This window comes from Tauraco erythrolophus, chromosome 24, assembly GCF_009769465.1.
Source record: "Tauraco erythrolophus isolate bTauEry1 chromosome 24, bTauEry1.pri, whole genome shotgun sequence".
NCBI lineage: Eukaryota > Metazoa > Chordata > Aves > Musophagiformes > Musophagidae > Tauraco > Tauraco erythrolophus.
In genome coordinates, this window is record NC_141488.1 from 7,520,269 (window position 1) to 7,535,695 (window position 15,427).

General features: G+C 52.5%; 2 protein-coding genes across 2 annotated transcripts; both read left to right on the forward strand.

Moving 5' to 3' along the window:
- Positions 1–240: 240 nt before the first annotated feature.
- Positions 241–5,323, forward strand: TEKT2 (tektin 2). Its single transcript, XM_009986156.2, has 9 exons — positions 241–447; positions 837–962; positions 1,590–1,795; positions 2,326–2,469; positions 3,011–3,125; positions 3,535–3,642; positions 4,081–4,224; positions 4,454–4,533; positions 5,116–5,323. Exons 1-9 carry the CDS (start codon positions 241–243, stop codon positions 5,321–5,323), a joined length of 1,338 nt encoding a protein of 445 aa, XP_009984458.2.
- An 872-nt stretch (positions 5,324–6,195) lies between these two features.
- ADPRS (ADP-ribosylserine hydrolase) lies at positions 6,196–10,925 on the forward strand. The gene is made up of 6 exons (XM_086625908.1): positions 6,196–6,439; positions 7,205–7,301; positions 8,133–8,340; positions 8,451–8,635; positions 8,728–8,828; positions 9,365–10,925. Exons 1-6 carry the CDS (start codon positions 6,196–6,198, stop codon positions 9,655–9,657), a joined length of 1,128 nt encoding a protein of 375 aa, XP_086482034.1. The 3' UTR covers positions 9,658–10,925.
- Positions 10,926–15,427: the final 4,502 nt, after the last annotated feature.

Below are 15,427 nucleotides of genomic sequence, written 5' to 3' on the forward strand. Positions count from 1 at the left end.
CGGTGCTGCGAGCGACCCCTTGTCTCTCTGCAAACAGCACCCATCTCCAGGGACAGACAGGTGGACGGGGCTTCCCGCTGGCCCAGGGGCAGAGAGTGGCTCCAACCACCCGGCCTTGTGCTTCCCGGCTGTGCCAACGTGTGTGTCTGCGTTGGGCGAGATGCCCGGCTAGAGCTTGCTGCTGCTTTTCCCTTGAGCTTTCCAGTTTGTGGATACATCTCCCATTTCTGGTGTATTTCCATGAATAAACAGGAAAATCTTCCGCTCCCTTCCAGTCACCCGTTTAGGGAGATGGCTGCACTGAGTGTAAAGCCGGGGCAGCGGTTCACCGTGCCGGAGTGGCACACCGACGTCCAGCTCACCTCGGCTGATGCCGAACGCCAGCGTTCCGCTTCCCACCAAGTCCGGCAGGAAGCACGAGCCCTCCGCAATGAAACCAACAACCAGGTGGGCCTTCTGGCAGCTTGGCTGCTTCCAGCTTTGTCAGAAATAACGGGCTGAGGAGCATGGGAGAGCATCTAGAGGTGGGTGTATGGACAAGGGAATGGGAGAAGGCTTTGCCTCTACAGAACCTGCTAAATATATACGTTTACTTCCTATAAACGCCGTGCGGTGACGCGTGGGTGCTGTCATCAAATCCCTGGGGGTGATTCTCGTGCCCGATGCAACTTGGGTTGTTTTCTGTGCTCTCCGTTTGCGTAGACGACTGTTACCCCGAACGGCAACGTGTTGTACTCCTGTGAGGGGTCAGTCAATCCTGAAAACAGGGAAAAGCTTCAGCAATATCCACAACTGCAATTTAAAAAAGAGTCATGGCGTTTCTCCTCTAATTCCAGACGAAATGGGATGAGCATGACAACCAAACCCGCCTGGCTGAACGTATCAGCAGTGTGAACAGATGGAAAGAGACCCTGGACAAATGCCTCGCAGACATAGATGCGGAAATCGATGCCTTAGCCAAAGTATGTCGGGAAAACAGATGGCTGGGAATCAACTTACACTCTCAACATGGGATGTTAAATAATTGAGGCTTGTCTTCTGCAATGGGCAAGCCCGTCTGGAGTTCAAGGAGGGGCTTATTACGGGTATCCTGAGATCCATACCTGATGAAATGACTTCATGGAAAGCAACGTGCTGTGTTCTTGGCTGAGCCAAGGCATTGTGTGGAGCTGTGCATTGCATGCTCATGTTTGGGTTTTGGGTGGGTTTTGTTGGGTTTTGTTTTGGTTTTTTTTAAGTTCTGAAGGATAATGAGAAATATGTTAACACTATCATTCAAAAATGTTTGATTTTTAAATAGAGAATAGCAGTGGGACGTCTCTCTGATTCTTTTAGTTCAAAACCAGAGGCTGCTGCTGCTGGAGTCGTTAGCCCCCAGCGAGGTGTGATTCCCAAGGCAAATAGCAGAGGTAGAGCACTAATGTGTTTGGCTCTTGCAGTTTTCATTCCAGACTTGCTAAAAAGTTTCAGAACTGCAAAGACAGGCAGTGGGGGGTCCTCCTAGCAAGGGTATCAGTGGGTTCCCCTTCCTTTCTTCTTCCTGTCCCTGAAGGAGACCCTCCCCACACCCAGCTGGTTTCTTCCTCCAGGTGAAGGAAGCAGCAGAATGTGCCCTCCAGGCAAAGAACTTGCCTTTGGACGTTTCCATTGAGTGCCTGATGCTCCGAGAGGGCCGCTGCTCCATCGATGTGGTGAGGGACCCTGTGGAGGAGGAGCTGCATAAGGAGGTGAAGGTGATAGATAAAGTCAAGAGAGAACTGCAGCAGAGAGTGAACGAAGCCTTCGAACAGCTCTGGTGAGGCTAATGACACAGCTTTCGACCAGACTCTGTGCTCCTTGCTTGACCCCAGCAGTTAAATGTGCCTCTAATGCCACGCTGAGATGGGCAAGCGGGCCAGGCACGGTTACCCTGGGGCAGTGAGCCCCTCCGAGGAGCCTTTGGTGATTATTGTCAGGGTCTGTGGAGTCTGGGGGCTTGTAGGGGAGAGTATGTCAAGGGAGACTTCATAAGCATCCGCGGAAAATTTTGGCCCGGACAGATATCTTGTGCCACCTGCCTTGGTTCATGAACCAGTGACCTGGAGGTGTTAAAGCTCCCAGGCCCCAATCCTTGTGGGTCACTGCCCGCTGCAGGAGGGCGGGTGGCTCAGTTCACCAGCACGCTGCCAGGGCAGAGCACGGGGCAGGCAGTAAAGCAGACGTGCTGGAAGTAAACTCATCCCTCTTCTTAAAAAGGTGACGGAGGTGGTGATGAAAGCTTTGGAAATTGTGAGCTGCCTCTCCCCTCCGCGTGCTCCCCGCTGACTCCAGCCCTGCTTTCTGCAGCCTCTTACAGGAAGCTCGCCAGCAGCTGAGCTGTGACCACCGGTGCAAGACGGAAGCATTGGAAGTGGATCGTGTGTGCTTATCCCTCAACGTGAACTCTCCCAACATCTCCTTCAAGGTCAACCCAACGCGGGTCCCAGATGGGTAAGGAAAGAGCCTGCCCTTGTGTGGCCAAATCCATGCTGATGCTTGAAAAAGCCCTGGGATGCTTTTTCCTTCCATGCTGTATCCTGGTTGGATGGGTGCAGTTACAGAGAGAGCTCAGAACAGGAGTCGGCTCTTGAATTGTGAAGCCACAGACTTCTGGGAGTTACCTAAATTGTCACCACAAAAACAGAAGCTGGCTGCCCTGCCTGCCTCGTGCTTGGCTGCAGGTGACCCTCAGTAAGCAGTGTGGAAGCAGCCTTTGGCACAGCTAACGGGGGAGCTGCTGCACATTTTCACTCCCGTGGCATTTCATAGCATGGTTTGGATGTGTCCCCGCTTTGAGCAGATGTTGGGCTCAGTGCAGGAGCCATGGGGTAGCAACTCCAGCTGGTGCAGCGAGGAGATCAGACAGGATGTGACCTCCAGAATTCCTGAGTCATTTTGCACTGCGGAACGCCGCCTTGGCCTGCAGCAGGTGGTTCCTTTTGAACTGTCTTGCAAACACAGCTCGTTTTCACAACTGCTGATTTGTTCACAGGTCGACTGCGCTTGCTGAGTGGGAACAGAAGAGCCGATGCAACAAGGAGCATGCTGAGGCAGAAATAAAAACCTCGACCAAGCTCCGAGAAGCAGCAGTGCTTGCCATTGCGCAGGTAAATCAGTCCCTTGGCTGGGAATCGGTGGTGCAGAAGTTCTGGATCCAGTGTGGGAGAAATGGCTGGCATGTGCTGTGGCCAGGGCAAGGGAGACAAGACAGCAGTGGCCCAGGGGCCTCTCTCTGAGAGCAGCTGCCCTCCTGGTTTGAACGGGGAGCTGGTTACGCTGCAGAGCTTGCAGCAGTCTCAGCAACCTGGAAGACACGAGCCTGCCCACTGGTCCCTGCCTTTTGGCTACAGGGGGTGCGTGAGCTGCACAGGCAGGGCAGCGCCAGAACCCCGCTGGTTTTGCTCGTGGGCTTGTCCCAGCCTCCCAGCAGGTCGTCTCATGGAATGGTCACATTGGCAGCTGCTGGGAGGGAGACACCTTCTAGACGTGTGTGACTGAAGCTGCTTCTGTCTTCAGACAAACAACGAGCTGGAGGCTCAGCGTGTAGCCACAGAGTTCGCCTTGCGCAAGAGGATTAGAGACCTGGAAAGAGCCTACGATGAGCTGAAATGGCAGGAGCAGAATGTAAATGTTGCTTCTTTTGTTATCGAGCACAACCTTGGGTGGGATTTGAATCCAAGAGGCTGTTTGTTATGTGCAGAGCTGCTTGGCCTGAGCAGGGTTTCCACAGGAGAGCTGTTGGGTGGCAGGTGTATGATCCCTGCAACATCCCACCTCCTCCTCCCATCACAGCTGCTGCACTGGCATTTCCCAGCAGCTGTGCCAGGTTTTGGCCTTTTTATTTCACCCCTGCTCTCAACCACTGTGGCCATAAAGCCCCAGCAGCACCATGCCTGGTCTGTGTGAAAAGCCCCACCTATAAGCAGAGGGGTTCAGTACTCAGAAGCCCACCAGCCCTTGCTTAAAATTCACTCCCAGCACGGTAAAAGCTCAGGATACATGGGGGCTGTTTCCCAGCCTGTATCCCTGGCTGTCCCTGATGATACGTGTCTTTATCCTTAGACCTTGGAGGAAATTGCTGAGATGGAGGAAGACATCCGATGCTTGGACGAAGATCTTCGGAGGAAAATACAAGATCTGAAAGTGGCACACACCCGCCTGGAGACCCGCACATATCGGCCCAATATGGAGCTCTGTCGGGATCAGGTACCAGCCTGGCACGCTCCCTGCCAGGAGGGGCTGGGGGAAACTGACCGGGGCGGGGGCTTGCGTGGGTCTCAAAAATGGAGCAAACTACAGAGGGGCTGAGCAATGGACCCCACAGTCACGTAGCAAAGGAAGGAAATAACTGTCGTAGCTGGGCTACAACGGGAACGAGAGAAACAACACTTCAGCCCTGTTAACTGCTGTGCCCTTCTCCCTCCGCGCCTCGCAGGTCCAGCACGGGCTAACAGATGAGGTCCACCAGCTGGAGGGAACGATCCGTGCGCTCAAACGGAAGCTGGCAGAGTCACAGTGAGTCTCTTGCTCCCTGGGGCAGAGCAGTGGCCCGGCGTTGCCCACGTGAGGGACCTGGCTCACTTCCAGAAGCTGCATTTTGGAACTCGTGTCTGCTCAGATCAGGAGTGGAAATAGTCTTTGGGCTCGGTGGGGAGGTGGACTGGGCAGCAGGGTGCAGGCGAGGCACGAGAGGTCTGTGCAGTGCGAGCGTGAATGGGGTTCCCATGGTCCTTGCTTGACTCTTCCACCAGGCACAGGCAGTTCTAAAAGGGGAAAAAAAAAAAAAGAACAAGCGAAAAACAAAAAGTGAAAAGAAAAGGAAGAAATAGAAGTGCTGCTCTGGGCTGGTGCGGGCTCCCAGGGCGCGCATCTCTGCACTGCGCTCCAGGAGCAGCGTGTGGGCTGGCTCTTCCCAGACCCAAACAATGCTGCTGCTGTGCACCACGAAGTATCTGAGGCGTTTGTTCTTCATACAAAGGCAAACGCTGCGAGGATCTTTCTGCTGCCAGAAAGTGGGAAGTTGGGTGTTTCCTGTCCAGCTTGGGAAATGAATTGCAGTGCTTGAACCCGACTCCTCTCGCTTCTGCTTGTTCCCAGGGATGCCTTGGACACTCTTTACAGACAACTTCACCGCATTCGGGCGTCTGTTGACTGCAAAGCCAGTTCCCTGGTGCTGGACAACAAGTGCCTGGACAGCCGGAGAAAGCTCGTGCTCCCTGATGAGAAATTTGTGCCAGAGCTCGACACTTTCCACCGGAGCACGAGCCGTGCGCTCTCCTCGCTGAAGAGTGGGCAGCTGGCGTAGTGCGCCGGGGAGCGTTGTGTGCAACGAGCCGCGCTGGAGAAAGCTCCCAGTGACTCAGTTCCCAGGCAAGGAAAGCGGACATCTGCGTTGCGTTAGGATAATGTAATCCTCCTGCCTCCTCCCAGTTTGTTATATAACCGTCTGTCCCCTTCTATGATGTTTATAGCCTCTCGCGCTCTGAGGAGCGTTATAAACAATAAAGAGTCTGTCCCCGAGAGCGGTTGTCATCCGACAGCGTTGGAAGCGTTTCGCGGTGATTGGATCCATCTGGGCTCTTGTTCGAAGCCCTTGGAAGCGCAAGGCTGCGCTCCGGCGAGGGGCTGTGCAGCGCTGGCAGCAACCCAGAGCTGCTCCGTGGGCGTACTGACTCGAACCCGCTCGCTTTAACGATGAAAGTGAAGTTGGGGTTGGGATTTCCCTTTGCCTGCTCGCCCCGCCGAGCTGACACGGCTCCAAAAGCTCCGAGCCGGAGCCCATTCCGGCTTTTGCGGCCACGGGCTTGTGCAAACCGACTCGCAGCGCTCGCCTCCTGCCGCTGCTGAGTTTATTGTTTCTATTCTGGGTGCGCTCCCCGGGAGACAGCGTTCCTTCGCAAACCCCGTTATTTCGCGACGCGAAAGGGGATTTTTCTTAAAATTATTTTCGCGCGCCGCGACATCGATGCTCGGTAACCGCCCCCGGTGCAAAGCAGCCCGGATTTAACTCCGGCATCTCGGGCTGAATGTGTTTTATGATGAGAAATTGAGGAGGGAGGAAAAAAAAAAAAGGAATATTTTTCCCTTTCCTGGAAGTCGGGAAATAAAGCCCGCGCTCCTCCACGCCGCCAGGGGGCGCTGTCGCCGCCGCGTTCCTCCGGGTCGCCAGGGGGCGCTATGCGCCCCCTGGCGACCCGGAGGAGCGCGGCGGCGCCGGTGCGGGCGAAGATGGCGGCGGCGCGGCCTCGGCCGGGAGTCTCCCGGTTCCGGGGCTGTTTGGCCGGGGCGTTGCTGGGGGACTGCCTGGGCGCCGTCTTCGAAGGCAGGAGCGTGGTGAAACCGCCCGATTTGCTGCGCTTCCTCCGGGGCTTGGAACCGGCGCCGCCCGAGGCCGGGGATGCCACCGGGAGCGCCCGCGGAGGTGGGGCCCGGAGCACATCCCCTTCCCGGCCTCCAGCACCCCCAGCGCTGGGCTTTGGGGTCCGTCGCTCCTCCGAAGCGCGGGGACCCCCTGTCCGGCCCCGCACCTCGGCGGGGGGCACCTCCCGGGGCTGCCCCCAGCCCCGCTGCGGCGTGTCCGTGCGCTGGGGGGGGGGAGTTTGGCCGTGGCGAAGCGGTGCCCGGCTTGTGGCCCCCCCCGGGGAAGGGGGGTATGGCAGCGCGGAACAGAGGGGCCAAAAACGGGGAAGGAGGAGAGTAAGAGAAGCAAAGAACAGCGTTTAGCTCTCAGCGAGGGCCGATGGGTGCACGTTGGGGTTCCGAGCTGTGCACCCAGCCCCGTCAACCCTTCCAGTAGGATCTTGAAGGGCCCTGACGCTGTTGTGGTCTTGTCCGGAAACGCAGCTCGGCGTTCTCGTCTCTGCCCGTCAGCGTACGCCGTAAACTCCGTGAGAAAGGGACTGGTCTGGCTTGTCCGTACGTGCCTCTGCTCAGGAGACTTTCTTATTAATCTTGAAATGCTTCCTGTCTCGTGCTTGCCGTGGATGCATCTCTCTTGCTCTGTGTCTTCTCACTCTGGTGACTCTGGGTAGTGAAAGCTCAGGGTGCTGGGGAACTTCTGGTAGAGTTTTAACTCCAAGTATACAGGGAATTATAGCCTGGAGAGTAGGGAAGTGCCGACAGTGAGAAGGACAGAAGGAGAGCGTGTCCCTGGATGGTCACATTATGTTTTGACCTTCTGTTCTAGAAACGCTTTCGTACACGGACGACACGGCCATGAGCAGGTCGGTGGTGCAGTCCCTGCTAGCCAAGCGAGAGTTCGATGAAGTCGATATGGCCAAGAGGTAAGGACTACAGCCAGCCCCGGAGGCCAGCATGTTCACGTTTCCGAGTGAAGGCAAAACTTCCTTGGGATTCAGCCGTCGCTGTAACGTTCTGTGAGAGGGGACAGGGGCTATGGCAGAGTCATCGTTAATTTGTGGAGAAAAGGAAATAGAAAAGTTACGGCTGGTGCTGTAACTTGTTGTGTGCTTTGCGCGTCCCGGAACACGCAGCACCGTTGGCTTTAGTGGGGTCCAGGTCTGACTTGGGAGGAAGGAAGGTGGAACGCGCCATGTTGCAGCCGTGTGTGTGCACCTTTGTTGGAAGGTGATGCTTAGAAGTTTCAGTGTTTCCTTTTGTGTTCCTTTGTTGCTATTTACGTCCGTGCTTCCCATAATTTAGTGTGAATATTAGTGAGGCTGGCTTCAGTTTGTTTATGATCTATTTCCCTTGGGAATCCACAGCCCTGGTAGCAGTTGGTTCCACTTAGGGCAGAACATTTATTTGTTTAAAAAACGCTTCCATTGAACTTGAACAAAAGGCTTTCTTTGTGGTTGTGACCCACGGAAATGTTTCCAGTTTGCTTCTATTTCAAGGCAAAGTTGAGAGGGAAACAAGCGGGTTGAGAAAGATGTTTATACACCCTTTCCTTCTTTCACACTGATTTTTGGGAATCGGATTCCTTCCCTACAGATCTGGATCACTTGAACCCTGACTGTCACTGTGTCACTGTGTTTTTAATTCCCTTTATCAAGTGGATTCATACAACCTCTTTACAAGCTTCAGTAACAGACCAAGCATCCCGTGTGGTTTTTTCCTCACCTGCTCAACTGCTGCTCTCTTGCCCACACCAGGTTTGCTGAGGAGTACAAGAAGGAACCCAACAGGGGCTATGGGATGGCTGTTGTCAATGTCTTCAAGAAGCTCCTGAGCCCCAAGTGCAACGACGTGTTTGAACCAGCAAGAGCCCAGTTTAACGGGAAGGGCTCCTACGGCAACGGCGGTGCCATGAGGGTGGCAGGCATCTCGCTCGTGTATTCTGACGTCCAGGATGTTAAGAAGGTGCCGTTCTGGGCTCCGCTGGGCACCTCGGCTCCGGGGGGCCCTGCCGTCAGGCGAGCCTCACCGCGGTCTCTCGTGTGGGTTTGCTCATGACGTGTTTCCATTTGCAGTTCGCGAAGCTGAGTGCTGAGTTAACCCATGCCAACTCCCTGGGCTACAACGGGGCCATCCTGCAGGCCCTGGCCGTGCACCTCGCCCTGCAGGGAGAGCTCAGCAAGGAGACCTTCCTGGAGCAGCTCATTAGCCACATGGAAGATGTAGAGGCAGATGATAAGTCTCTTACTGATGCCCGAGCGTAAGTAGCTGTGAGGAGCACCGACTCTGCTCTCTACAGCTCATTCTGGCTCTTTGCATTCTCTCTTCTTCATTGTACCCTTTTTTTCCCAGGCTGGGATTTGAGGATTTTCCATTTTCAAGGCGTCTAAAGAAAATAAAGGAATTTTTAGAGCTCAGCAGTGTTCCCAAAGCAGATGTATTGTTTGAATTAGGTAAGTACCCTTCTTACTACAAGTATTAGGAAGAAGCTGGAAGCAGGACCAACTCAGCAAGCCTAGTTCATGTGTCCTCCTCCAGATTGCCACTTTGGCCTTGGCTGCCCGTCGGGCACTGAATGTGCTGGAAAGGCTGCCTGTGCTTACCATCCAGTAATTCTCCAAGTCTTGACCCAGCAACTCCCTCTCTCTATTGATGGGGAAAAAAACGTCTTGCTGAGAAAAACTTAGGAATTATGTTTCTTAATGGCTATTGGATCTTCATGTTGGATGGGAATGAGTAGATGTGTATTGCCAGACTGTACTGGTGTGGCGGGGAGTCAGTCTGTAGGATGTGAGTAGTAGTGGGGAACCATGGGGAGGTTTCTCTTCTGATACAAACTTACTTTTGCACCTTGTTGTGCTAAAATCCGTGATGCCAGTGTTGCAGGTAACTGGCAGTAGGAAGTGGCAGTGAAAAGAGAAAAGGTGCTTCTGCGGGAAGGAAGGCACGAGTGTTGTGCAGCACTGGAGACTGTTGGTTTTGTTGACAGGCAATGGCATTGCTGCTCTGCGGTCTGTCCCGACTGCAATTTACTCCTTCTTGCGCTGCATGGAAGCTGACCCAGATATTCCTGATCACTACAACAACCTGCAGAGGACCATCATCTACTGTATCTCTCTGGGTGGAGACACAGACACCATTGCTACCATGGCAGGAGCCATCGCAGGGGCTTATTATGGGGAGGAACAGATACCCCCCAGCTGGGAGCAGAGCTGTGAAGCTTTTCAAGAGACACAGAAGCTGGCAAATAGCTTGTATGAACTGTACTGCCAGCGGCTCTGAGCTCCGAGGGGAGCCTGTTTTCTGAAGGCGAAGCGGGTGGACACCTCTGCGTGTCTGGTCAGAAATCGGTGGTGGACCTGCACCGTCTGCAGCCACCAGCGAGCCTCCACCTCAGAAAGATGCCTGCTGCTGGGAGTTGAGGGGTGGAAGACAAGCTGGTTTGGAAGAGGGGGGGTGTATCCTTCAGTTACGGTTCAGCTGGGAAGAGGCCGCGCGTGGTGCTGTGGGCAGTGGGCGCCTGTCCTCTGAAGTGTACACGAGCGTCTGGTTTTTCATAAGATTTCTGCTTCTTTTGTCCCACCCTTCTGCCGTTATGTCATTCTGTCATTACGATGACTCGATGGGCATCTGAATCCACTGACTTTCTTGCTGTTTTCCTCTACTCCTGTGTGCCCTGGCCTTTGTTTCAGTTGTTAGTGACCTGTCCTGCAGTGGCTTTGACAGGCTTCACGACCCTCTTCAAACACCAGTTCACACCCAGCTGCACCAGGGGCGTAGATGGAAGTCATCAGAGGGACACATCCCTGGAGGACGTCCTGCGTGGTGGCACAGGTTTCCACCTGTGTTGTGGGGTGAGGATGCTGGAGAGTAGACCTCCCCGGAGGTTCACTTCCTTAAAGGCAGAATGAAAAGTGCCAGAGACTGAAGAGGAGATTTCTTTGCATGGCCAGTGGCATTAGAGAAATGCCTTCGGTGCATGCACACAGAATCCCAGTTGGCTCCTTGTTACTGCTGAAAGAGGGCATAACTCACTGCTGCTCCTGATCCATCACCGTCCTGACCCATTGTGTTCTGTGTTTCCTGGTGTAGCTGGCTCACATTGCTGCAGCTACTCTGGCTGCTCCTTTGTTCCTAATCCGTGCATCCTGCACTTTCAGTGCTGTCCTGTGTATGTCCAGAGCACCAAGTGAGATTGCTGTTTAAATCTGTGGGTGGAGATAGTTGTGAAAGGTAATGTTGAATTCCTGGTTCTGCTGCAGTCAGTGACAAAAATGACTTCAGCGGAAAGCAGGAGTTAACTTCTCGCAGCCTTAAAACTCTGTACTTGGTAAGAATGATCCAAAAATAAAGGGAAAGTTGGGTTAATTGGGGGAGATTTATTTCGAGTTTAAAAGAATTTGTGCATTTGAAGCTGGTACTGGTGGCCAAGAATATTCTAGCAAAGCTGTGTTGTTTCAGAGTTTCTAGTTTCAAACCTTTGCTCAACGGAGCTGGTCAAAAAGGGAGTAACAGCTTGGGTACAGCATGTCTAAAAAGGATTAAAAGCTTTTTAATAGCTGAAAACAAAAAGAAAAAAAAAGAGTTGAGCATTTTCCCCCTATACTCAGCACTGGTGAGGCCACACCTTGAGTACTGTGTCCAGTTTTGGGCCCCTCACTTCAAGAAGGATGTTGAGGTGCTGGAGAGGGTTCAGAGAAGAGCAACGAAACTAGTGAAGGGTTTGGAGAACTTGTCCTGTGAGGAGGAGTGGCTGAGGGAGCTGGGACGGGTCAGTCTGGAGAAGAGGAGGCTCAGGGGGGACCTTATCAGTCTCTACAATTCCCTGGAAGGGAGTTGTAGGGAGATGGGGGTCGGTCTCTTCTCCCACGTTAGAAATGACAGGATGAGAGGGAACGGCCTCAAGTTACGCCAGGGGAAATTTAGGTTGGATATCAGGAAAAATTTCTTTCCAGAGAGGGTTGTGAAGTATTGGAACAGGCTGCCCAGGGCAGTGGTGGAGTCCCCATCCCTGGAGATGTTTCAAAACCGTGTGGATTTGGTGCTGAGCAACACGGTTTAGGGCCCCTGACAGTGCAGGGGGAAGGGCTGGACTCGATGATCTCGAGGGGCTCTTCCAACCAGACGCCTCTATGACTCCATGATCGTATGGAAATGTTTCTGACAGCGTAATTGTCTATAATCTCTGGTATTTCTTGTGGCACCGGGAAGCGACCGTTCTGCTCAGGGCTCGCTCCCTGTTGGCATCGGCACGTGGGGGCTGTGTGTCCGGCTGCACGCACGTGTGGAAGATCTGGCTGTGATGGGTCATTCCAGCTTTTCCTGTACTCTCCTTCCTTCAAGTGCCAGTCTTCTGCCTGGTGCTCTAATGGGTTTTACTTGTATAAATGAGTATCTTGTCCTGAGAACATGTGGAGTTTTGTGTATTTATATATTGTGCTGCAGATCTGAGATGTAAAATGTCAGGTTTTCACATTATTCTGCTAGAGGTGTGGAATAATTCACAGAGTTATTTAAAAGAAGATATTGGCCTTTTAAGGCAGCTTTATAATTTTAAGCGTTTGGAACTCATAAAGGGCAGAAAAGCTCCTGTTTAAAAAATACAGCTCATTTTAGGCCAGGATTTAAATGTGTACTAAAACACTTAGCTCTGACTTCCTTGGAAAGAAATAAAATCACTTCGTTATCTTTGTTAATTGCCACTGCCTCCGTCTTTTCATTCAAGTCAAGCAGAGCGAAGTTGTTGGGTGCTGGATGGAGACATCGTGCGCGTGGCCGAGACTCGTGCTTCATCTGGGGTGAGCTCTAGCACTGGGAATCTGCTGTGGAAACTGCTTCCAGCTGGCTGCTCCTGCCTGCGAGCAGCACGGGGTGGCCGGAGCCCGTGAGAGCCCCGGAGCAGCGGTCCCCGCTCGCAGCAGGGCGAGTCGGAAGCGGTGCCGTGCGTTGCAGGGGAGTTCGCTGGAGAGGCCCCTCTGCTGTGCGAGGAGCAGCGCCTGGAAGGAGTTGGGCCACTGGAGTCCAGCGTGTGATGGTCGTGCAGAGCAGGGAGCCCGCTGGGGGCCCCGCAACTGGCAGCAGGAGAGTGGCTTGTTCTTCACAGGCAGCTTCCGAAGGAGTCCGCGTGGCAACCAGGCTGCTCGGGAAGTGTTTCACCTGGAGCAATTAACAGCTCCTCTTCCAGCTAAGAGATCAGGTGGGAAAACGTATTTTCCTCCCGTTATTCCTTTTTCTTTTAGCATCTGAAAGTGATTTGCTTCCAGGTCATTCACCATTTCTTCCGTGTGCTGCTGAACGGGCTGCTGCGTAACGCAGCGAAAAAAGTGTAATGGAAAAAACACAAAGGGAAAGGGAATCCCCACTGCTGGGGCTTAAATTCCTCAGATTAGTAATTCCCAGACTGGAAGGGTCTGGGTTTCCTCACTTTTTAAAACAGGGCTTGTGGAGACAGGAATCTTTAATCACAAGGAACATGCAATACCTTCTGACATAAGGATGTTAATTAGTGAGCGAATCTGCAGGACTGCTGGGCACAAGTGAGCTGGATTTGAGAGGGAAACACGGTGCAGGAGGTCTGTGTGAACGGTCTGAGCGAGGCTGAGCAAGGACAAAGGCACCGGAGCCACCTTTTATACAATAAGTTTTATTGATGTTTTGTCAATACAATCAAGTACTGCAGTTTTAGTTCCGAAGAGAAGGCCAGTTTCTGATCACAAAAAGAGTGCATTTTAAACCAACTTTTACTATGACAGACAGTGCATGTAATAAGTATTTACAAAACTAAAAACCTCTATATACTAGGTTAGAAATGAAGATACTAGAGGCAAATTTAAAAAAAATAGTAAGAATTTGTATATAAAAATGCACATCGTAATGCAGTTTTCATAATTAAAAATAGACATACTTCATCCAACCCAACCTCTTCTATTATTGTGATTGAAACCAGAATCCCACGCGCTCACACACACGACAGAAAACAATCCTTTCTGCTGGCGAATATCACGTACTCAGTACTCCAGAAAAAAAAATAAAAATTCTTCCCGACAGTGTCCGGTTGAGTGAACAGCCTCCCTCACCCTGTGCATCGTTTTTTCTCGCCTAACTCTGTGCGTGCAATATCTCTGCCTTTCAGTTGCTGTGGAAGTGGAACAGGTTGGACAGCTGCGGAAGGTTGGTTACGGATTATGCTCTGCACGTGAAGGGAAAGTGAAGTTGCAAAGGAATATCTACAGCACTGAAGGAGTTAATGTCTCGGTGCGGTTATAGTGAGTATTTCTGTCATCGCTTCTGCCAGCTAGAACAAAAAGTTTCGAGTAAAAACCAGAACGAGAAGAGATGGGGCGTAGGTGAGAACACAGTATAAATAAGTCGCGTTGCCGAGTTGCAGGATGCTCCCGGCCGTGCCGCCGCGGTGCCACGCGGTGCCAGCCGCACCCGGCCGCTCGCCGGGACCCCGCCTGGCACCGGCTCCGGTTCGCTGCCGTTCTCCATGGGAAAGATGCTTCAAAAAAGGAGATGGAGGCCTCGTCTGAGCACCCTCCCCTCCCAAGCCTGGGCTCCAAGAAAACATCCGAGCTTCCACTTTCCATTCTAGGGACTGTACGGCTCCTGTTCCTGCTGGGAAATAACCTGTTACGGCCAAAACCCGAGTGGCCCTGGCACCCCCCTGCCTCAGGAGCTAAAAACATCTGGTGGGATCGGACACTGGGGCAGCCTTTCAGCTTGGGAAGGTTTCATCTTTATATCAAACTCGTAGCTTTACGTGGAGAAAATCCCTGGCAGCCCCAGCCGGGCGGCAAAGCGTGGGCCTTCCAGCTGTAAACTGCCTTTTCGTGTTCCTGCGTCTCGGGAACAGGTGTGTGTTTAAAAGGAAGCCCTGGGTGGCAAGAGGCAGAAACACAGGACAGGCTTAAGGAGAAAAACAAACAAAAAAACCAGAAATAGGAAAAAAAAAAAAAAAAGTCGTTTAAATATCTCGTACAGTCCATCTGGAGAACAATCCCAAGTCCTGCTCCTGCTACATCTCTTTTCTTTGGCCATAGAACAGGCTTTGGGAAAATGTAACGGTAATTGCTCAGCCGGTGACCAAATTGTTCCTGTTTTCTCAGGGATGTGCCTTTGCAGAGGGACACGCAGTGTCACACGTGGATTAACTCCAGCAGCGTGCTGCTTGCCTGGGGTGGGAAGAGTCGCTTTCCTGGGAGTGCAGGTGGCAATGACTGTTCTACCGTGGGAAAATCTGCAAAGCGACAGGGCTCAGCTGCTCCCTGCAGCAAAGGACAGAGCAGCCAAGTGGTCAGTATCTGCATACCCTTCCCAGAACCTTGCAGCTCCTGCTCAGGTCGGTACCATTTCAAGCATTAGTGAGACAAAGTGGTAAGGACAGACAAATGTGATTTTGTTTGTTTGTTAGGTTTTTTTTAACGCTAAGTCCCAGATTGGCACCTGGAATGGTGCCCTCGCACAGGTACATATTGCACTAGACTCGTCAATAGCATTGTTAAGTAGATAATAGCACCGTTGTAAAATGACTGAATGGAAAGTTAGAACCAAACGCTATTTTTTCTTAATTAAAAGGTCCCCAGGGAAGGGGGGGATCCCAATGCAAAAGTTTACACATCCCAAAATAGTGAGACAGTAAAAGCAACTTGTCCGTAAGTGGCACTCTGAAGGAAGCATAACTAAACCTATCAAACCAGGCTAGAAGCACTGTCAGCCGGGCTTGCAGTGCCGTCCTTGGATCATCAGGGAATGGGATGCTCACAAGGCCCAGCGAGTCTTTGGGCTGCAGAGAAAGATGGGACAGAACCAGCCCTCGGACTTGCCTCGGATTAACCCGAGAGAGAGGATCGTTGTTCATCACAGGGGTCCCAGTGTCCCTCAACAGCTTTGGAATAGGTCATCTGTCATCCAGATGCCAATCCCTGGATGCTTTTATTCCTAAAGGTGCTGGAGGAGCGGGTTAAAAATAATATTAACTTCTTACAAGAAGGTGCTTATGCAAAGTGTGTCACTTTTTATGGTTTTCATCCAACCACACTGAATCCGGAGT